This window comes from Vigna angularis, chromosome 1 (assembly GCF_016808095.1).
Source record: "Vigna angularis cultivar LongXiaoDou No.4 chromosome 1, ASM1680809v1, whole genome shotgun sequence".
Taxonomy (NCBI): Eukaryota; Viridiplantae; Streptophyta; class Magnoliopsida; order Fabales; family Fabaceae; genus Vigna; species Vigna angularis.
In genome coordinates, this window is record NC_068970.1 from 64337363 (window position 1) to 64360327 (window position 22965).

General features: G+C 28.9%; 2 protein-coding genes across 2 annotated transcripts; both read right to left on the bottom strand.

Moving 5' to 3' along the window:
* Positions 1–1265: 1265 nt before the first annotated feature.
* LOC108320120 (putative calcium-transporting ATPase 13, plasma membrane-type) lies at positions 1266–4557 on the bottom strand. Its single transcript, XM_017551465.2, has one exon. The coding sequence runs from the start codon at positions 4431–4433 to the stop codon at positions 1446–1448; it is 2988 nt and encodes a 995-aa protein (XP_017406954.1). The 5' UTR covers positions 4434–4557; the 3' UTR covers positions 1266–1445.
* Positions 4558–11578: 7021 nt separating this feature from the next.
* LOC108320116 (nudix hydrolase 18, mitochondrial) lies at positions 11579–13079 on the bottom strand. The gene is made up of 5 exons (XM_017551460.2): positions 12864–13079; positions 12489–12594; positions 12307–12390; positions 12082–12210; positions 11579–11966 (listed from the first exon to the last, which is right to left on the bottom strand). Exons 1-5 carry the CDS (start codon positions 12935–12937, stop codon positions 11829–11831), a joined length of 531 nt encoding a protein of 176 aa, XP_017406949.1. The 5' UTR covers positions 12938–13079; the 3' UTR covers positions 11579–11828.
* Between the last annotated feature and the right edge of the window lie 9886 nt (positions 13080–22965).

The window sequence follows — 22965 nt, forward strand, 5'->3', positions numbered from 1 at the left end:
ATAATTTCATATTTACTTTGAAAAAATCTCAACTTTATTTTCACTTTATATTATTTTAAACTTACTAAATAATACTTTGAGTTAAATTACCTTTTAGGTCACAATTAACTCAAAGTAGACAAAAACATTTTTATAGAGTGAGTCTTGAAAGTTTTTGAAGAAATTATTTCAAAATTAATATAAGACCTCCTTCTAGTCTTCTATTGAATTATATTACAAGTGAAACAAAAATTGATTGAAATTTTGTTTAATAATGACTGAAGATGAATTTTGATTGTGGAAGTATGATACACAAGTTAATTAATAATAAGAAAAAGGTTTTGTTTTGAGGAAATATGAAGATTTGAGGACAAACATCCCTTTTAGGAGGGAAGAAATGATTACATACCAATTATAGCCAAATATACTTAAAAAAAGTTTGAGTTATTTACACAGGGTGGATCCAAACTTTTATCGCGGGCCGTTAGGAAGTTCTTAATAACTTAGGTTTATTTTGGATTTTGTATTATGAGTCTAGTAGTATATAGTTTTCTTTTAGACCTTGTACCATGAGACATGCAATGTAGGGCTTTTAGAAAGAGTTAACCTTAGGTCAACATGAGAAGCCTTATCTTCCAAAGTAAAGGGTATGAGTGTCATGAAATTTTCAAAAGGAGTGACCGCATAACATGTTTGTAAAGTAAAAAGATTTTCTTTAGTAGTGGTCATGTCTCTTCTCATAATGGAAAAGATTTTTGTCTTAGTCTCCAAGTTTGTAGAATTAGAATTACTTCTCCATCTTGTGAGACACCTTTGGAGTTTCCTAATCTTATAAATAAAAGTGAATTTCTTAAGCTTAAGTTTATAAATAAAGGTGTTTTATATAATGTAAATTCACTTTTGAATTAAATAAAGTTATGTTGTCAATTTTTTTGTTATACTATTCAATTTAGGTTATCAAGACTAGAGCATCATTTCTAAGTTTTTCTAAACATTTTTTTTAACAATTGACTTAAAGTCTCTTAAGAGCATACTCAAACATGACTATAGCATGTCTTTCTTACTTGAGTCATATATAATTTGGAGAGTCATCATCTCATCTCATAAAAACTACCATATACCTGTCATATTTTCATCACCATCAAGTTTTGGCAAATTACTATCTATTTGGGAGTTTTCTCGAGTTATATACTTTGGAGGAGGTGCTTATCCTTGTTTTAATTTTGACAAACCGAAAAACTGACAAAAGTAACTTCCAAGCGATCAATAAATTTGAAGCAACCGAATTAAAAAGAGGACTCTAACGTAAAAACATGTTATATATCATGACATGTAAAAACAGAAGGTCTTTCAATTTGAAGAGAACATGCATAGAAAAATATAAAAGGTCACCACAGTGTGCAATGCGAAAGAAAAAGTAATGAAAGCAAAATAAAAGATCTTCCATGAATGACAGTCTTGTGAAGCTATTTGCTGGGACCGACAGAGATACACTTCACAAGCAGGCCAATTGGCCAAGACAAAGCTGCAATGGAAACACAAACACCCCATTGGCCCCAACTCAATCTCTCAGTGTCAGCAAACATCTTCAGAAACTCAACCAACACAACCTGAAGAACCACAGTCAGACCCACAATTACTATGAACAACTTGTTCTTACCAAGCCCCTCAAAGATGTTCTTTTTCTCCACCTTCCTTGCATTGAACTCATTGAAAACCTGGCAGAGGACAAAAGTGTTGAAAATAATAGTGTTCTTCACCTTCTCACTCACATCAAGGATTGATCTTCCTTTGAATTGCAAAATCAGTAACACAACCACTTGATATAATGCCTGTGAAAGGAGGTTCCTCCACATAGCTTTAGTTATAAGTGGCTCAACTCTCCCCACAGGTGGCATCTTCATGAGATCATTGGTCGGTTCCTCAGTGGCCAAGGCCAAGGCTCCAAGAGTATCCATGATCAGGTTAACCCACAAGAGCTGCACAGCATTCAGAGGCACTTTACCAGAAGAAACTGCTGCCACAAAGTTTATTACAAGTGCAGCAATGTTAACTGTGAGCTGAAACTGAATGAACCTTTGGATGTTTATGTACACACATCTTCCCCATCTTAGTACTGTGACCACAGACGAGAAATTGTCATCAAGGATAACAATGTCTGAGCTCTCCTTTGCCACTTCAGTGCCTTCTATTCCCATGGAAAGTCCAATATCAGCTTCCTTCAGGGCAGGCGCATCGTTTGTGCCATCACCTGTAACTGCCACCACCTCACCCTTATGCTTCAAACATTGAACCATCAAAAGCTTGTCAAATGGAGATGACCTCGCCATCACTCTGATTCTATCGATCTTATCCATTCTCTCCTCAGCTGAGTAATTTCTGAACTGACAGCCTTCCACTACCGCTTCTTCATCGAATTCTTCATTAGGCTCGAGAATCCCGCATTCTGAGGCTATGGCTCGCGCTGTGTGCACATTATCTCCAGTGATCATCTTGATCTTCACTCCAGCTTTCTTGCAGGATTCAACTGCTGCTTCGACTCCTGGCCTACAAGGGTCTCTCAGTCCAAGTATCCCCAACAATGTTAGCTCAGACTCTTCAAGCTTTTCAATGTTTTCATTCCCGTTGGAACTCTTCTGGGCAAAGGCAATGCATCGCAAACTTTTGGTAGCCATGCTCTTCACAATGTTCCCAATTTGTGCTCGTTCTTCATCGCCCATGATCATGATTTCCCCCGTGTTCTCATAGTAATTTGAACACATCGCCAATATCATCTCAGCAGCACCTTTCCAGTGCGTATGCACCCTGTTGCTTCCTCTCTTCTCCTTCATCAGAATCCCACTTCTCTTCTTCTCAGAGTTAAACGTCTCCACATGAATTATCTCACAATGCTGCTTCACTTCATCAATGTCCATCCCCAGATCCATCACCGCCCAAGAAAGCAACGCTTTCTCAGTAGGACTACCTGAAATTTCAGGCAGAGAAATTTCTTGGGGCTGGTAAACACTTCCAGTGGTATTCAGCCCAATTCCTTCCTTCAATAATTGGACTAAACTCGGCGCCAATTTCTCAGCTTCTAATATTAGCTTTTTTCCCACCCTAACCTCACTCACCTTCATCTCATTCATTGTAAGAGTACCAGTTTTATCAGTGCAGATTATTGTTGCCGACCCCATTGTCTCACAGGCAGAGATTCTCCTAACCATGGCATTATCCCTCATCATTTTCTTCATGGAATAAGCCAAAGTCAGCGTAACAGCCAATGGCAACCCTTCTGGAATGGCCACCACCACAATCGTCACAGCCGCAGCAACAATCCCCACAACCGCATTCATGACATCATCAAACTTTGTCTTTCTCCCGACAAATTCCCGGTTCCCAAGATCATCTCTAGTATTTCCTGTGAAGTATCTCACCATAGACACCACCAAAACAAGCGCAGCCACAAACAAACCAACCTTGCCAATAGCTGAAGTCAATTTCTTAAGACGCACTTGCAAAGGTGTCTCCTCATCAAGCTCTCTCGTGATCGAGCCTATCATCGCACCCCATGCGGTGTTCATACCCACAGAAGTTACAAGCATGCGTGCAAAACCATCAGCGACCTTTGTGCCAGATAACAAGAAAGGGTTTGCGTCAGCGTTCACATTCACGTGATCACTCTCCCCCGACATGCTGGATTCGTCCACCTTCAACGAATGTCCCTCTAAGAACAACCCGTCCGCGGGAACCTGATCGCCAATTTTCAAGTGCACAATGTCACCCACTACCACCTCAAAGATCGACACGCTCTGGCGTCGACCACCTCGTACCACTTCAACTCCTATTTTGCCACTCTTCGCAGAAAGCTTCTTGAACTGTCTAGATTGGTTGAAGTTACTCACGGAAGACACGACAATAACGAGAATAACCGCCAAGATGATGCTTCCTCCGTCGTACCACCCCTCCTTCCACCCATGTTGCTTTATTCCAAAGCCAAGGGAAAGCACGGCACAAAACAAAAGGATGATGATAGTGGAATCCTTGAAAGCTTCAAGGACAAAGGAAAGCAAACCTCGAGATCGAGGCCTAGTGAACACGTTGACACCGAAAACACGTTTTCGGCGATCAATGTCATCGTTGCCGTCGCTTATGCCAAGCTTGAAATCAGTTCCAAGAAGTGCAGCGAGTTCTTTGACGTCCCCAAATTGGGCGAGAGAGTCGAGTCTCTTGTCCCCTACCATTTGACTGAGTAGTTTGGGATCAACGTTGGAAAGTTTGTCACTTGGGGAAGACACGTGTGGAGGACCAACATCAATGGCGAGGTAGGAGAAGGAACGGAAGAGGGTTGGGGGCTTCATATGAAGAGCTTTCTTGGAGAGATGGTGAAGGAGCTTGACAAAGGAAATGGCGGTGAAAGCCATTCGCCACTTTTTCTTGCATGTGATGGGGTACGTACTGTGTGGTCTCAACATGATAGGATATGGTCAAGAACAAACAAAAAAATAAAAATAAATTGATTGTGGTGAAGACTTAGAGTTGAAACAACAAAAAGAATTTTTTGGAACTGATAAGGTCAAGGAGAGTACTTAGAATGTTTGATGTGATGTGATGAAAAGGAACCAAAAATACAACATAAATAGTGTGAGACATCTTCCAGATGAACTGAATTTTCTGTGTTGCTTCTGCGATGTTTCGTAGCAAGAACTTATTCTAACACTTTCTTCCTGATTCATCCAAGCAATTACCATCCGCGTGAATAATATTCATTTCTTAAATATTCTACCCTAAGTTTTTATGGTAGTTTTTCTTTGTTGATGTTTTTAAAGACTAATAATGATTCATCAATTTTTTTTATTCCATAATAACATTTATAATATTTTGATGACTAAGGGTAGGTTCACACATTTTTACATTTATTTTATATACAGTGTAAAAATAAAATAATTATAAAAAAGTAAATTTTTAATTTTTTTTAAGAAAGAAGAGAGTGAAAAATAAAAAAAGGTAATATCATGTGTAAAAAAATTGTGTGGACAAAAGTACCATTTTTTTATTTATAAGTTTCTTCGTATGTTATGCTATATGGTATTTTGGATGGTAACCTATCGTTTTTATTTTTCTATATAATATCATATTTTCAACATTTATAATATATATATATATATATATATATATATGTTATTATATTTTTCAAATGACTAAAGAATATTATTAAATGTGGAAAGAGAGTGTGTTGTCATTAAAAAAATTAAAAATGATTACTTTTAATTAATGCATTTTTTAATTAGAATATATAATGTGGAATTTATAGATGAATACGAAAATACACTAATTTTTTATTTTAAGTTTGGTATTTGATTTTTCTCTCTCGGCTTCCTTGCTTTTTCCTCGTCCTTACTGGGAAAGAGGATTGAGAAATGATTCAATTTCCAACAATTTTTTGTCGATAAATGCAACAAAATTCCTAACGGTATCTTTTAAATTGACGCGTTCCTTTGCTTCTCAGATAAATGATTCAATTTCCAACAAATTTTTTGTCCATTTTACAACTTACTTTCATGACATTTAAATAAAATATTTCGCATGTAACATTATGGGTATATTTAAAATTGGAAAAGATTTAAAATATCATAAGATATTGATTTGAACTTACAAAAAATATTCATATACTTATTTTAAATAAAGAGTTATAAAGATATGACGTTTAAAGAAAGAATAAACGAAATCTAAGTACACCAATAAAAATTTAAAATAGTGAATATAAAATATAAATGTCTTTGTTTTTTAGAATTGAAAACTTACAAATAAAATAAAATAGACACGTACTACTCAAAATAAAATAGTTATTTACAACGTTACAATATATTTTTAATTTGTAAAATATTTTTCAAAACGTTATATAACTTACTTAGAATTTTAATAATTTACATAAATTTATAATATATACATATATAAAAAATTATTTAACTAAATTAAAAAAGGAGTAGAGATAAATGATGCAAGCTTTCCCTTCCCTAAGAGCTCATACATATATATATATATATATATATATATATATATATATATATATATATATATATATAACACTAAAAAATTTAATTTAGCAACTGAAATTAGCAATAAAAAAAATAATCACTAATTATGACTGAAATAACCACGGAATAGTGGTAGTTACAAATTATAATAACGAAAATAAGAATCAAATTAGTGTGTATATATATATATATATATATATATATATATATATATATTATTATAACATTCATATTTATTTTTTTATTAATGAAATAAGATTTTTTTAATTAAATATGTTGATTAAGATATATAAAAGTCTATGTGAATCTAAAATATAATTGGTAACCAAATGTTAGATTTTGAGATTTAAATATGTAAAATTTGAACAAGAAAAAAAAATGAATATTTTAAAAGGTTTACATTGTATGCTTTTTAAAATTTAATAAAATACTGTGAATTTACAAATTGGAAAAGACAATCAATTACCTTTTAGGTGTAAGGATAATAAAGCAACTAGAAAATTGGTTATTATTAAAAAAAATATATTGAAGTATTTTTCACTCCCTTGATTGTGAAATTTAAGGGAATTGATTTTTTCAACCTTAAAAAGCTCATATTGCTTAATCAAAGTGTTTGAGGTTTGAATTTTTGACTCTTGGAGATGTATATAAAATTTATGTTTGAAGGGATATTAGTATATTTGATGTTTGTAGACTATTCGGAACCCTCGAAGGAGATTAATTTCCATTTTCAAACATGCTAAACTTAGGAAATATGAAAAATAAAAATTGGTATTAAAATATTATAAAATTAATTTAAATATATAAAGTAAATATGGTCTATTGAAATTAACAAACTACTAAGAGATCAAATGAATAGACGAAGATAAAGAAAAAAAAATAGGAAAATATGATCAAGAATGGAGATAATATTAAGGGTGTTTATAAGTTTGGTTCAATGAAGAAATTCATTTATCTTTCTATACACAATATAAAAATAAATAAATAAATAAACTAAAGCTATCAAAATTAGTTTAAAAATTGACCGCGGTCATTGGTTACACGATAAAATGTCTTTAATTGGCATATATTTTCAAGGCAATCAAATATTTATAGGATATTAACATTTATGGTATTACACTCTTTAAGAGTCATGAAATTTAAAATAAAATAAGATAAAAGAATATGAAAGAACCAAGGGAATCTTGGTTGCATATATTAATTTTCCCTTAAACTAATTAACTTATCGGTACGAATTAGTTTTTGTAATACGAAAATGACTTATAATAGGTTTTTAAAATGTTTTAGTTTATTTTATTAAGATTTTACGATTAGCTATGAAAATAATTTAACATCTAACGGTGAATATTTAATCATGTTTAAGTAAAATAGAAAAATGCAGCTAGTTGTCTTCACAAGTTCCAAAAGGTAATTACCTACAAATATAAAAGAAAATTTAACTTTTAACACAGCGAGAAACACACATGAAGAAACTTAGCAATTTATATTTTTTAACAAAGTCATGAGCTGCGTCTTTACATAGTCAAACCTTTAATATGTGTCTTTATGGGTTTTTGATCGGTTCAATTCTCACAACATTATTTGTCACATCAAACCTAATAATTTTACAAAAATATTTTTATATTAAAATTTGTTAAAAATAATCCATAGTTCTAATATCATGTTAAAAAATTAATTTTAAATTTTAATCAACACAATTAATTTATAAAATAAAGTTTATATGTATTTATATGTTATAAATTGATTGTATAAAATTTTGAACAAAATTATTTATTTTAATTTTATTTTTCTAACGAAAAATGTTGAAAGAGAAATTTAAATTATTATAACAAAATCTTGTAAATATGATATGGAAGGAACATGTGATAATGGAAAAAGTTGGACAGTTGGTTTTTACCAATACTTCAAAACCAACTTTGGTAGATGCCATTAAGACTTTATGTGCACATGTTACAGTATCAAAACCTGAAGATTACGAGTTATATATAATCAACAACTTTTCCATTAATCAATATGTAATTGCACTAATTAACATGTATTATGAACAAAAACAATATATCATGTGAGAAAATAAAAAAAAAAACATCATATACGTTCTTAAAATAAACAATCAAATAATTAAGAATAATAAACAAACCTGTGTTTTGCAAGTATTTTCAACACTTGTTCTGAAAAATATATAAATTGATTAGTTATAAGTGTGTCTTGTAAGATAAAGTATTCACATCTAATAAAAATATTACTAGACCCAAATTCATTCATCTAAGCCCAGATGGCTGAACTGATTGTAATAAACAAATAAATTTTCTCTTTTAAGGTTTATTCGATTGGGGTTTTAAAATATTATTTTGTATAAAAATTTTGTGATATTTAAAAAAATGTAAACACTATGTATTATAATAATTTTTAGACTGAAACAAAAGGTGGCAGTATTCAACTAAAATTTAAAAAACTCAAAAAAATAAATAAATTTATGAGGCATCAATACTGATATCATAAGATAATGATATAACTAAATTCAAAGTCATTGTTTAATAACAGTGTTCTAAATCTTACAAATTTAGATTGTGAATAACTAAATATTATTGTTAATGTTGGATTACATCAATTTAGTAGATGTCAATACAATACGTTCGATCTTAAATATTATCTTTAATTCAAATAATTAAATTTAAATATGAAAAAATTCTTTATTTACAATTTTCATCTCACTTTTTATAAAAAATTTCTCCCTTTTATCTTCTTTGTTCACATTTCTTTATTTCTTTATTCATCTTTTTTATCTAAACTTTCCTCTTCAATTCTCTTTATTTATCGGTTCAGACTTATTTCATTCATTCATATTCGTCTCTTTCTTAACATTCATTTCCCTTTACTTACTACATTTTATTTTATTTTGTTGAAAAAAAATATATAGAAACACTTTTTTTTAAATTACTTTGATTAACATTTGTCCAATTCAAAAAAATTAAATTAATATTAAAATCTTATATGCTACATTAAATAGAAATTTTAAATAAAAACGCACTAGTATTGGATTGACCATAACTAAAATGGTTTAATTGAAAATAAATTTAAAAAATCAGTAATAAATTAGGGTAACTAAAGTGATTTTTATTAGTGTTAATTTTTCATATTTAGTATTCTTTATTTATGCAACGCAATATTAATAGAATAAATTTTTGCTAGCACTATAATTTTTCTTTATTTGCGTTGTTTTTGAACTGACTCTAAATTATATTTTTCTTACAGTGAGTACAAAGCAAATAACTATGTAGAACTTTTGTTTTTAAATTATGATATAGATAATAAATATATCATAGATAATTTAATAGAAATACCACCTTATATTTATTATCTTAAATTGTACAAAATAACATACAAAAACTAAATTAATCGCCTGCAAAAAATACGCAGACATTATAAACCAAATAAAGGAAGAGAAAATAGACTAATGAATTGAGCTTGAGGGGAGTTTTTCTTTTTCTCCGTATCTTTTCACACTGATTAAATATTATTAGAATTTTGTACGGAATGAGAAAATATAAGGAAAATAGAAAAAGATAATATTGACGTCAGAAAAAAAAACGTGAGAAATGTGTTGAAATAAAAATACTAATGGTAGGTCCAAACGAACAATAATTAAATCCACAGTTTTGGTGCAACAAAAGAAGTCCTATTAGAAACAAAACTGAAATATTTTGACCTGAAATTTCCGTCGTCTGATTTTCCGATCAGAGTCTCTGGCATGTGTGCAAGAAGTTTCAGCCCTTGGTTTGATCGGAAGAAAAAACCGTTGGACCAAACCAAGAATTACGTACGGTCCACACGCAGTGGCACAGGGGATCTTCTTTTCCCACCGTTCCCACTTTCTGACCAAATTCTCCATCTTTCATACGTACTGATTAATTTCAACTTTTAAATATTTCATTTATCGTCTCACTATCAATTATTCATATTCTCAAACTATTATTTTATTTTTATAAAACTCATTTATTCACTTAAATAGTATTTTCAATTTGTAATATTAAATCAGAAAAGCATATAATTCGCATTATGATACTGAGATTGACCATACGTCTGCGTACAGGTGACGAATTTCAAGTTACTGCGCTTTTTTCTTTTACATTTTAAATAGTGCATTGATATACTGGTAAACATTTGTTAATTATTTAATACCTTCATATGATATTTTTAACTAAGTATGAATGTTATTTGTTTAAAATGGATAGAAGATGAATGGTTTTTCACTAATTTTTGGTAGTGATATGCAATTATTCAAGGCAAGTTCGATATATGTTTGTTGTAATAAAACGAATTGATGAAATAATACCTCGTAGAAGGTGATTGCTGATGAAGATACCAATATTTTTATTTTATTAAAGCTAAGTGTATTATTCTTTAATCAATTTTACTATTAAAATGAATGACTTTGTGTTTAATCACCAGTTATATTTGAGAAAAAAAAATTATGTTATGCTACTGAAAAGATGTTATAAAGGAACAAATAAAAAAATATTTTTAAGTATCAATATTTACTCAATTACAAAATTAGGTTAATCATAATGTAGAATGACTTTTCATGTAGAGTAACATGGGACACTATTAAATTAAAATAACTAACTCAACATACATGTACTGCTCTAATGAGTTAAAAAAAGTGAATCTAATTTCATCATGTGAGAAGTCTCAATCTTTTTGTGTATAATTTAGTCGTTTTAGTCTATTTTCGAATAGATTAGATTGATTAGGAATATCGTATAATAAACAATGAATAGTTTTGTATAAAACTTTATTATGATTATTTGCAACCGTTATTTTTAAGTTGGCATTGTATATATGATTATTTTTGTTATATATATATATATATATATATATATATATATATATATATATATATTATGTTTGGTTTTTTATATGCATATATTTTCTTTGGACATCTTTGGTTTCATAAATATATATTCAAGAGTTACATTTTGTATATAAAAGTTATTATATGAATCAAATTGATATAAAGTAAAGATTAATTGAAAAGAAACCCGTACATGTTATTTTTACATAATTTTCATTATATACATTTTATGATAAGTTTATGTTATATAATGATATGTTCAATAAATATAATGATAATTTTGACTTCATAAAGTTATTATATATATATATATAATTAATTAATTAATTAAATGTGTTAGAGTTATTATTTTATTAGTTAAAATATTAAATGTGTTAGATTAATCTATAACTAATGATATATATGTCATGAAAAGTTAATTCTGTAAATATTATAAACAATATTTCAGTTTTATTAAAGATGAAATTAAAAATATTAAATTTAGATAAATAACTTACTGAAGTTATTTAAAAGGGTTATGTTCTTTATATATAAATACATATTCGTATACCTATTTTCTTTCTATTCATCCAAACAAAAATCAAAAGAAAATCTAATATATTTTCAAATACTTTTTATTACTAGTATTATGAAAGTATATAAATATATATATTAAAGTAAGATGCTTTATCATGTTGATAAAGTTGAACTAGTATATAATTAAGTAAATCAATTGAGACAAAATAAGAGGTGGTTGGAAGGAGGGTTTCTACTTCATCGATAGGATTCACACCTTATGGAGTATACATTCAATAAAAAAACATATAACAAAAAAACAAGGGGAAGGTCTAATACGAAACTATTTAACTCTTGGAAGTGAGTGCTAAGTTGTGTAAATGTGTAACGTTAAAGTTGCATTAAAATTGCAGCTCCATTTTTCTCTACAGTTTTCTATAACTCAATTTATGAAATTCTGGCCTACCCTACAGTAACTAAACTCTTTAAAAACCTAAAGAATCATCCAAAACCATATCCTTTTTTCCTTGTTCTGAAGACAACATTATTCTTTGAACCAATATATCTAATGCCTCCTTCATCCACCAATGCTGACAAACTTCTCTAGCTTCACCAACAGTCATCTACAAAAGATAACCACAAAAAAAAAATTAGAAAAATATGCAAACTACGTATATAATTTAAAAAATAAAACAAAATCAAATAGCATGTGCAACATAGGTATAGACATAAACATACCCAAATTCTTCTCCGTAAATCTTTCTCCGGCCACGTGTCAAGCTGTTCCTTGACAAACATGGGGAACATGTGTCCTTCATAGTATATGCCATGTCTTTTGCTGATGAAATACCACTGCCCCAATTCATGCTGCACGTGAATAACAAAATTATATTAAAGTTTCAATACCAACCAAATCATAAAAGATTCAAAATGCCTAACATTTTAGACAATACTATTACATACCTCAATAATTCCCAATACTCCTGCTTCTTCAAGAGATTCCCTACAAGCTGCTTCTTCTACAGATTCATCAAGTTCCCATCCTCCCTGTGATTAATTATCAGATAAATGCGATATTAATTAATTAATCAATTAATTAATGAATGTTTCACTAAATTAATTAAACGACCAATAATGAATAATACCTTAGGGAACATGAATCCTTGGCCTTTCTGAGAACTAACGACCAGTACTTCCAATTCGTCACTCATGTTACCATCTACGTCTTCTTTATATCTATATGGTATGCACCTGAACATTATAAAAACCCAGTCAAGTACACCGAAACAAACAAACAAAACGATGGAGTAATTAATGAACTTGGATCTATTCCGACCCTTTTCAATGCCAAAACAAAAACGGGAAGATCCAAAAAGAAAGTGCGCCACCATGGACCTACCGATCCAGCAACTTTTATAGAAAACGAATTAACCCACGTGAACAATAAAAGCAAACATTTTTGGCAGACGCGACAGGACACAGTACTAGAAACAAAAACGAAGCCACCAAACCAAACTCACCCAACAACTTGGCGGCCACCCATGTTGTTGTACCTCTGCAATTCCCTTCCCGAGCGAGATACCAGGCAGGCCATGTTCGAAATTGGTGGATTTGAAGAGTAAAGTTTGAGGTTGAAGGAAAAGAGAAAGAAAGAAGAAAGGAATGAAAATAATGGATATGTGATTATCGATCTGTATATATATATATATGATTGGTTGGAGACGTGAGAGAATAATAGGTGGAGATGAAGAGTGACAAGAAGGAGAAGCTATATATAGAATAAAGGTTGAGAATTTTTGGTGTTTAATTGTAAGCAATCACATGAAACGCGTAATTGTCTCCTTCCTCGACCCTGATCATCTGTGCTATCTTCAACCAAAAGGAATATATTATTTTTATAATATAGTAATATAATATAAGAATAGAATAATATGGAAAAGTTGTTAATGGACCAAATACTATATATCGTGTGGAATAAATAAAAATGAAAAGAGGAAGATAAGGAAATGAAGTCAACATTATTAAGTTGCTGCTGCTTACTATATGTATATGGTGTGATGAGATTAGCTAGCAAAAAAGAATATTACTACTTATTGAAGTTTCTTTAATTGTTTTTTTTATAGTAACACAGTCTTCACATTAGAGTCGACACGGAGATTGGTGATTCTGAAGTTGACTTTAGAAACACACGTTTATGCTACATCTATGGCTTCTGACTCTCTGCTATCATAATTGAACAATCATAGTCAGCATTTCACTTTTTTATTTTTATTTTTATTTTATATATTTTACTTCCAAAATTAATGTGTATTTTGTTTAAGAGAACGAAAGAGATATAAAAAAAAGTATTTTATATTATTAATTTAAAATAGAATTATAATTTTTTATATAGTAGTTATGAGATTAGCTATGAGGTTTGTCTAAATATCTGCACATAGATAAGATAAAATATTGTTGACAATTTTGTGTGGGTTTTACCGTTTATTTGTAAATGGTATGACAACTTGTTTAGTGGATTTAAGATTGATAAATAAGTTAAGATTGTCTCTTACGAATTTTATTTTAGATATTTTTTTTTTGTAAATAAGTTTTAAATATTATAACTTACTTTAAGCTTTAATAAGTTGGCAACTTAAATTTCGACTGAATGTATGCGTTGAAATCTTAATTTTTGTTTTGTTTTATGTTTTGGTTGATTTTAATTCTTTTGAAGAAATTTTAAAATAAATTAAAGGGTTAAATATGGTTTTAGTCCCTAAACTATCAACCAAATTTGTTTTTATTTTCTCTTTCAAAGTAAGGTATAAAAAATTAAAGTTTTTTTAAATAGAAGGACTAAAATGTACCTTATTTTGAAAGAGGAACTAAAAACAAATTCGCTTGATAGTTTAGGAACTAAAAACATATTTAACTCTAAATTAAATAGTGTTTTGTAAACAGAAACAAATATCTAACTCGATTTTAACGAAACAAACAACTAAATATGACTAAAACTTGTTTAAAAAAAGTAATATATTGTTTGTTGAGCAATTGAATTTAATTAGAAGGATGATTTTGAGATGTTGAATAAGTTTACAAAGCGTATCTTTCTAAAAACAATTTGATGAACATTGTCAATAATTTGCGAAGTTGATATATTAACACGCAAAATGAACAAATCTTGAAAATCAATTGAGGATCGAATATCAAATGAAAATTAATAGTTTTAATCTAATAAGTGTAAAGGAACTACAAATGAAAATAAATTCTACAAGAAAAACGATCAATATAAAATAAGTACTTTAAGACTTTAAGAAAAATAAGTATCGTAAAGCAACTAAAAGAAAAATGGTAACACGTGTTAATAACTTTAATTTAAAAGAAAAGATGAGAAAATAAATAGAGAGAAATTGACAAAAAAAACTTGAAAGGTAAAGCGGAATAAGTTGAAATGATAGTAAAAAAATGTATGAAAAAAAGGAAATACATATGTCCCATGTTTTCTTTTCATTTTCTATTTTATTTTTTTAATTTAATTTTTATATAATAACAGTATGTCTATTTAGAAAAAAGAGAGAGAGTAAATACATAGATTTAGAGATTATAATTTAAATAATGAAATGAGAAATGAAAAGTAAATTTAGGTAATTGGAAGATGTGATGAAAAAACAACAGAAGTGAGAGAGAAAATGCAAATACTATGAATGTTATATTATATATGTTTAGTACAGCTGACTTATTGAAATGGTAGTTATCAGTGTATCAATTAGGTGGCGAAAGCTGTCCCGAGACGTTAAGTGTCTTAACAACCAAAAGCTAAAATATATTACTTTAAAAAATGATTGTGAAAATTGACAAACACGTGTAAACAGGCTTTATAAAACTTTGAACTCTACGTTAATATATATATATATATATATATATATATATATATATATATATTAAAGGTAGTTGTTAATGTATTTAAATATCGTATATTTGAATATAAATATTTTATTATTATTATTTGTGTTTTTATAAATATAATTGTTTATTATTCACAAGATCAATTTTCAACTCTTTAAACAAACCAATAAGTCCAGTTGACCACCAAACATGTCGGATCATCTGGTGCAGTAAGGGGAAATAATATCGGTTAATTTTGCTTATAGGCACCGGTTCTGCAACCAAGGCATATACGGACGAGGTAAAAGGGGTGACTTTATGCCTCGGTTTTGAACCGAGTTAAAACGAGATCGGATTATGCCTCAGTTCTTAGATAACCGAGACAATAGCATGTTTTTTTTTGGTATGCACAGTTCACTTCTCCCTCTTCGTTGCACAGTCCACAGTCCAAGCAAAAGGGTTATTGAATTTCCCTTCCCTTTCACAGAACCAAATCTCAAAAGATACATAACCAAATCTCAGAAGTAAGCACTCCAACAGCAACTACACTAGCCTTAACAAAATCGCTCCCAAAATAACACAGAAAAAAAAGTATGGGTTTTGACGCAATGAGCATTGCGGAGGTTGTCATCACCAACTCTGAGAACGATTTGGGGAAGAAGAGAGGCTCCTGCAAGGCCAAACCAGAACAGAGAGAAGAAAAGATGAAGGTTGATGCCTCCCCTTCTCGCAGAAACGCCACCGCTGCAGGACGCCCTTGGCGCGACCTCGCCACGACCTCGCCGCCACCTCGCTGCGGTCTCGCCGCGGCCTCGCTGCGGTCTCGCCGCGGTCTCGCTGTGACCTAGCCGCCACCTCGCCTCCACAGAAACCACCACGATTCGTTCAACTCTTAGATCGACGAACCTCCCATCATCTCCAAGGCACCATCTTCTATGCTCGCCAAACGCCTTAGATCGGCGAGCCTCCCATCATCGCCGCCACGATACTCATCTCCACCATCGCGCCTCCCCTCCGCTTTTGACGCCGACCACCATCGTGCCTCTCCTCCACTTTCGACGCCGGCCACCATCGCGCCTCCCCTCCAGAGCGCAAGCTGCTGCAATGGAGGAAAGAACCTCCTCGTGCCGTGGCTGCCAAGTGGGAGAAGAGAGATTCCCCTTTTTGTTTCTACTTCTGCTGCGAGAGGAAAGAAAAGCGTTTCATGTAAAATGAAAAAGGAGATATGAGAGTAGGTCATGTGCGAGAGGTAATAGGCCTCGGTTCCCCCTTTAACCGAGTCAATACGCCAAAACACAGACCTCGGTTCCACCTTTAACCGAGTTAATAGGCCGTAATATGTGCTATATGTTTCGGTTCTCACTGAACCGAGGCATATAAATTCATCAAAACTACAAAATTGTCATCGCTTTCTAATAGGCTTCGGTTTTTCTTAGACCGAAGTCTATTAGGCGAGTTAAAAAGCATATTTTTTACTAGTGCATACACCAGTTCAGAGTATCAACCTTAAATAGAGAACAAACTAATAAGTCTGACTAACTACCATACAGACCAGACAACGATATATAGTTCAAAGGGTTAACTCCCAACTCAAAGAGCAAACCAACAAGCCCGATCAGTCACCAAATAGGTTGGATGACAATACAGTAGTTCGGAGGGGTAACCCCTCGGAAAGTAAATTAACAAGTCTGACCAGCCACCAGATAAGTCGAACGACCATATACACCTGCTCGGAGGGTCGATCTTCAGCTTGGAAAGCAAATCAACAGGTATAGCTAATCACTAGACAATCTAGTCGACCATCAAACAAGTCATTGACCACCAAACAAGCCACTAAACAACCTGGTCGGCCACCAATCAAGTTAGTCAGTCATGCACTGACTCGAATAATCAAACTCCAACTCGAAGAGCAAGCTACTAAGCCCAAATGATCACCACACAGACTGACCGACCTTGACTTGAATCGATCGGTGTCGACAACACTAAAACTGATTAACCTTAAAACTAATTAACTTAAAGATAAAATACAAATTACATACAATTGGATCATAGTTAGGCTGACGTCAATAAAAAGCGGACAACAAAACTTATAAATAAATATTAAAAATAAAAAAGTAAGATATATGTATTAACTATCGTATTTAATGCTATCTATTAAACATTAAACTAGGTTTGGCATCGATGTACCTTCTCTCGGTATATCCGAAAAAACACACAACAAATAATTCATTAAACAATAGTTAACTTTAACTCTAAACTAGAAAGTGTGAAGGTGTGTCTGTCTAATTATTTCATCTTATTCGTTTTCTTTTTGCAAATGATTTTATAGTATAAATGATACAAAAATGTTTTTATTATTATAATAAAATTATATAAATAATTTCTTATATACATTAACGGGGTAAATGATTTTATAGTGTAAACGATAAAAAAAATTATTTATTATTATTATTGTTATAAAATTATCATAAATAATATCTAATGGTTGACAGTGTAATTTTTTTTTTCTGTTTTCCGATGAAAATTTGTACACGAAAGCTAAAGAAAGAAACTTATATAAAAATGGTTTGATTGAAATGAAGTGCAATATAAACTTTTTTTTTTGTTACAAACTAAACTTGACTTAAATCCAGGTACAGATAATTATCATACTCGATTCATTTCAAACTCAGACCAACGTCAGTGCGATTTTTTTCTTTTTAAATTTAAATGACAGCTTCATATACAACTAGGTACTTATTCACACACATATTTTAAATTAAAAAAATTAAAACACTTTGAAAATAACAAATATTGTAACATGATGCATGCATGATTTTTCTATATGATCTCTAATCTTCATAGTTGTCCTAAAGTAAACCATTGTCTATTGTTATTATTGTTTTACTCGTATTTAGAAACTTGCATTAAACAAATCAAGGATAGTCTCAAAATGGTATAATTTAGTTATTATCGAAATGAGAAAATTTATTATACGTGTAAGTATATATTGTAAACTTTTTAAGGTTTAATTATTAATTTAGCTCTTATATTTAAATATTTTTTTTTATATTTATTTTTTACTCATTCTTATAAAAATATTTAATTTAATTTTTTTTCTATTAAATTGGTATTTTACAAATGTAACATGTTAAAATTAAGTTATTTTTTATTAAATAAAAGATGACTCAAATTTTGACACATTATATTTGATATCAATTTAAGAAAAAAGATTACAAGTTTTTTTTTTCAGAAACAAGAATTCAATTAATCATTATTTTTTAAAATATAAATTTAATTAAGTAAAAAAATATACAAACTAAAACAAACCTAACATCGAAATGTAAAATTCAAAATACTATTTTTTTTAACTAAGCAATTTGTTTTGTATTATCATTTTGTAATTTTTAAAATTTGATGTGTACCTAGTCAACGTAGAAATTTTCATTAAAATCATAACAAATTTAAACCATACTTATGAATACAAAGCATCCCTAGTCAATGGTATTTAGATAACATAACTAATTGTGATTTGGTCTGTATGTTAAATATACCGTCCCTGTTTCAGTTCTTTATTACATCAATATGATAATGGGCGTTAAATGTTTATTCACATGGAATGATATTAAGATTTACAAATTAAATTTAACTTAATATTAAGCTACATCTATAACTTAATATCGTTTCGTTTCTATATTCATTCTTATATTTATATCTATTCTAGTTTTAAATTATTAAAATACAATTACTCTATGAGATAATTTAAAAGATTTACTTTAATATTTGTTTATACTTTAGTTTTATATAATTATCTAATATTTATACAGTTATTATTTGATATTAATACAACTATAACCTTTTTATATTCGAAGGATAAAAAAATGTGTATATTTTAATCAATGATTAAGTTTAATGGCCACTACTGACAATTTTTTTTTACATACATATAAAAATAATGTATAGATACATTTTTTTTTTAATTTTAATATATTTAATCTCTTCAAATTTATATACATTTATAAATAAAATTTTAGCATCCAAATTATTTTCAAAAATCAATTACTATTTTTTTATATTGAATATTTAATAAATACTATATTATCTTTTATTGTAGTTTCATTTTTTATAAAATAATATTTAATTAATATTTGAAAATAAGATAATCAAATCCACAACGCCATGTCATCCTAATATTGACATTCACTTTCTTTTTTCATATTTTTATTAGATACCATTCCCCTTTTTTATTTTAAGTGACAAAATTTTCTCTTATCTTATTAACAAAAATAAGTTTTACTATTATTCTTTCAATAAAAAAATGTCTTCAATAAAAAAGTATTTTCAATTTTTATATTTTAAACTTGTAGTTTTTTTACATTTTTATTTAAATTTTAGTGGATATAATTTTTAAAAATAAAATAAGATAAATAAGTATTATTTTATTAAAAATGTAATTGAAGTGATTCTCGTTTATAAAACCAAATAAAGAATGTGAATATATATGTAAAAACTAAAGTGACTTGAATGCTGTTTTGTAAAAATATAAAGAGTTAAATGTTTTTTTAAAACTAAAAAAATGAGTGTAATTTATTATAACATGAAACAAAGGAAATGTAAGTTCTCTTGAAAGCAAATATTGGAGTTCGTCCTAAGATAATAAAATATAAAATTCATTTTCTTTAAAAAAGAAAATCATAAGCCTAAGCAACATCCATTGTCAGCATAAATGGGATCAGATTAAAAAGATGACGTGCAAATGTTCTACACAAAAGAAAAAAACAATATAAGGATACAAGCCCGACCCATATAATATAAAATAGGCCCAAAAACCGGTTCATAATTAGACCAACAATGAGTATTGAACAAACTTAACATTTAAAATGAGTTAAAATACTATTTTAGTACTTATTTTTATACCATTTTATTAATACAGTTTTAATAGTTTTACTTTTAATAAAATCATAATCTTTGTCAGTTTCCTTTACTTTAATCTTTTTTTCTAATGTTATTTATATAATTAACGGATAATAACGTATCATATGATACTAATACGGTTAATGTCATGTATTAATATTTTATATTCAATTTATGTTTTATATTCAATTTGATATTCATTATTTTTATTAATTCAGTTTCAACAATATTTTTAAATTTTATTTCTTTATATATTCAAATGAAATTGAATTATTATATAAATGTTATAATGATTTTTAGGTTAAACTGTTTAATTGATTTTAACCTAAAAATAATTGATTTTTAATCTAAAAATCACATAAAATATTAAATAGTTATAACTTATGTGAATTTTAACCTTTTAAAATTTTAAGTAAATGTTATTAGTCTCTAATTCTAAAATTTTGACTCTAATTACCTATTCTATTTCTAAATTAAAAATATTTAATAATATTTATATAAAATTTAAATTTGGTCTCAAGATAGAGAAAAAAATGTTCCATTTAAAAAAAGTTAAATTAAATAAAAATAAAAAAAATATAAAAATCAAATTAAATATAAGACAATGACACATGACATGATGTTGATTTAATTATTAAGTAATTGTTTTTTAAAATTTAATTATTTTTTAAATTTAATTATTATTTTTAGTTATAAAAATATCTACAAAATAAATAAAAATTCTGTGCCCCAAAATATAATATTTTTTAAAATTTTTATTTATAATAACAATACTAATATTATTATTGTTATTTATTATCCAGACATGTTTTCACTAATTTATAGTAATGATATTATTCACTCCGTATTATACTTAAAAAATGTTATAATGAGATTTATTTTATTTTTTTCTGTTAATTGTTTAATAGTGTTTTGTTTAAATATTTAGTTTAACTAATTCACAAATTAATATAACAAAATAAAAGCATCTACTGAGGCGTACATTAATTTTATTTAATTTTAATCTTTATAAATTATTTTAATACAGGATTGATAATAAAATATAATGTATAAAAAACTACTACAATTGAAGCTAAAAGTTGTAATTAAAATAATTTATCTATAAATAAAATGTTTCAAAAGTTAAAAAGTAGTTTCAAGAAAAAGAATTATAAACATCTGAGGGTTTTTTTTACCAAAGAATGAAAATAAAAATTGTGTAAAAAATATCACGTATACAAACAATTTCAGTTATTGTAATTGATAATTTGACCAAGTATTTATAATTTATAAAAGTTTTTGTCCACCAACTTAATTAATTGGTTCATTTCCAATGGCCGGTATAGTTATATCTGTTACCTTTTAGATATTAAAAATCAAACTCCACTAATAAGGCTATTTACAAAGCACTTAAATTTTGTCAAAGTTCAGTGGCTACTGCTGGTGATTAATTAGATTATGCAGGTCAACTGCTTTTATATCTAACCCTTTCTTTTGTTTTTCAAAGTTCATTCGGTTGACCAGTCTTCAAAATGAAGCTATTACACGTCTATGAATCGTTGACCACAATTTTGTGGATGAGTTCACAAATCACAAAGAAAAATTTCATAATCACACGACACTACTAATTTTGGATACAATTTTGTGAGATGTAAGATCCATGTCAATGTTCAAGGAATATTGTAATTATTGTTAAAATTATTGTTCTAAGTTTATAGTAATTATTATTAAAATTATTTGAAAAATATATGTAAAACGGTATTTCGACGTTAAAATTAAATAAATATTTGACAAATCGATATCAATAACACAACTCTTCTCTCAAAGATATATTTATCCAATTGTTAATAATTATATCATGTTAACAAGTGAACTAAAGCTTAATTCAACTCCACATAATCGATTCGTAAGACGAGATTTATACTCATTTATATACTTTAAATTGATTTTATTCGTAGTTGATAGTCAAAGTAAAACTTCTATAATAAAATCAAAACTAATTATTCCAACGGTTGATCGATTGATCCGGCTCCTTCACTGTCCAATCTGATAATAATTTTATCAAGTGTACAATTAACTGTCTAATCTAATCTATAATCAGTCATACAATACACATACAACAAATTAAAGTCTTTTAGGTAAAATTTTTGAGAAAATATTATATTTTAACTTTTTTATGGTAAAATGGATTCTTTGGAAACAAAAATCTTTAAAGGGTTAAATATGTTTTTAGTCCCTAAACTATTGGCCGTTTCTGGTTTTCGTCCCTCTTTCAAAGTAAGGTATGATTTGGTCCTCAATCTTTAAAAAACGTTCGTTTTAGTCCTTAAAATTTTGTTTTTAGTCCTCGTTTTAGTCCTCAAAACGTTCGTTTTTTCGACTAAAACGAACGTTTTTTAAAGATTGAGGACCAAATCGTACCTTACTTTGAAAGAGGGACGAAAACCAGAAACGGCCAATAGTTTAGGGACTAAAAACATATTTAACCCATCTTTAAACAAAGCTATATTCACTTTTTTTCAAATATTATTTTTAATAATAAATTTGTGGGCTATCTTTCTCGATTGAATATAAAAAAGAGGAAGTGTTTGAAGATTGAATGTGTTTGAAGATTGAGGGATGTGGAAAACAGTAACAAGTGGCAAATGGGGACAAAACCAGAAAACATAAGAAGTAAAGTGGGTGTGAATAGACATAAACTGAAATTGATTGAATTGAGGTGGTGAGTTTCCATTGGTTTGGGTGGCTTCCCAAGTTGTCGTTTCAGGTTATGTTGGGCAGCAATGGAGGGTGGTAGAAGTTTGATTTTGGAGCATTTTTATGTCGTGGAAACCATTTCTCTCTGCAAATACCAAACATTTCTCAACTTTGACGACTTTTCCTTCT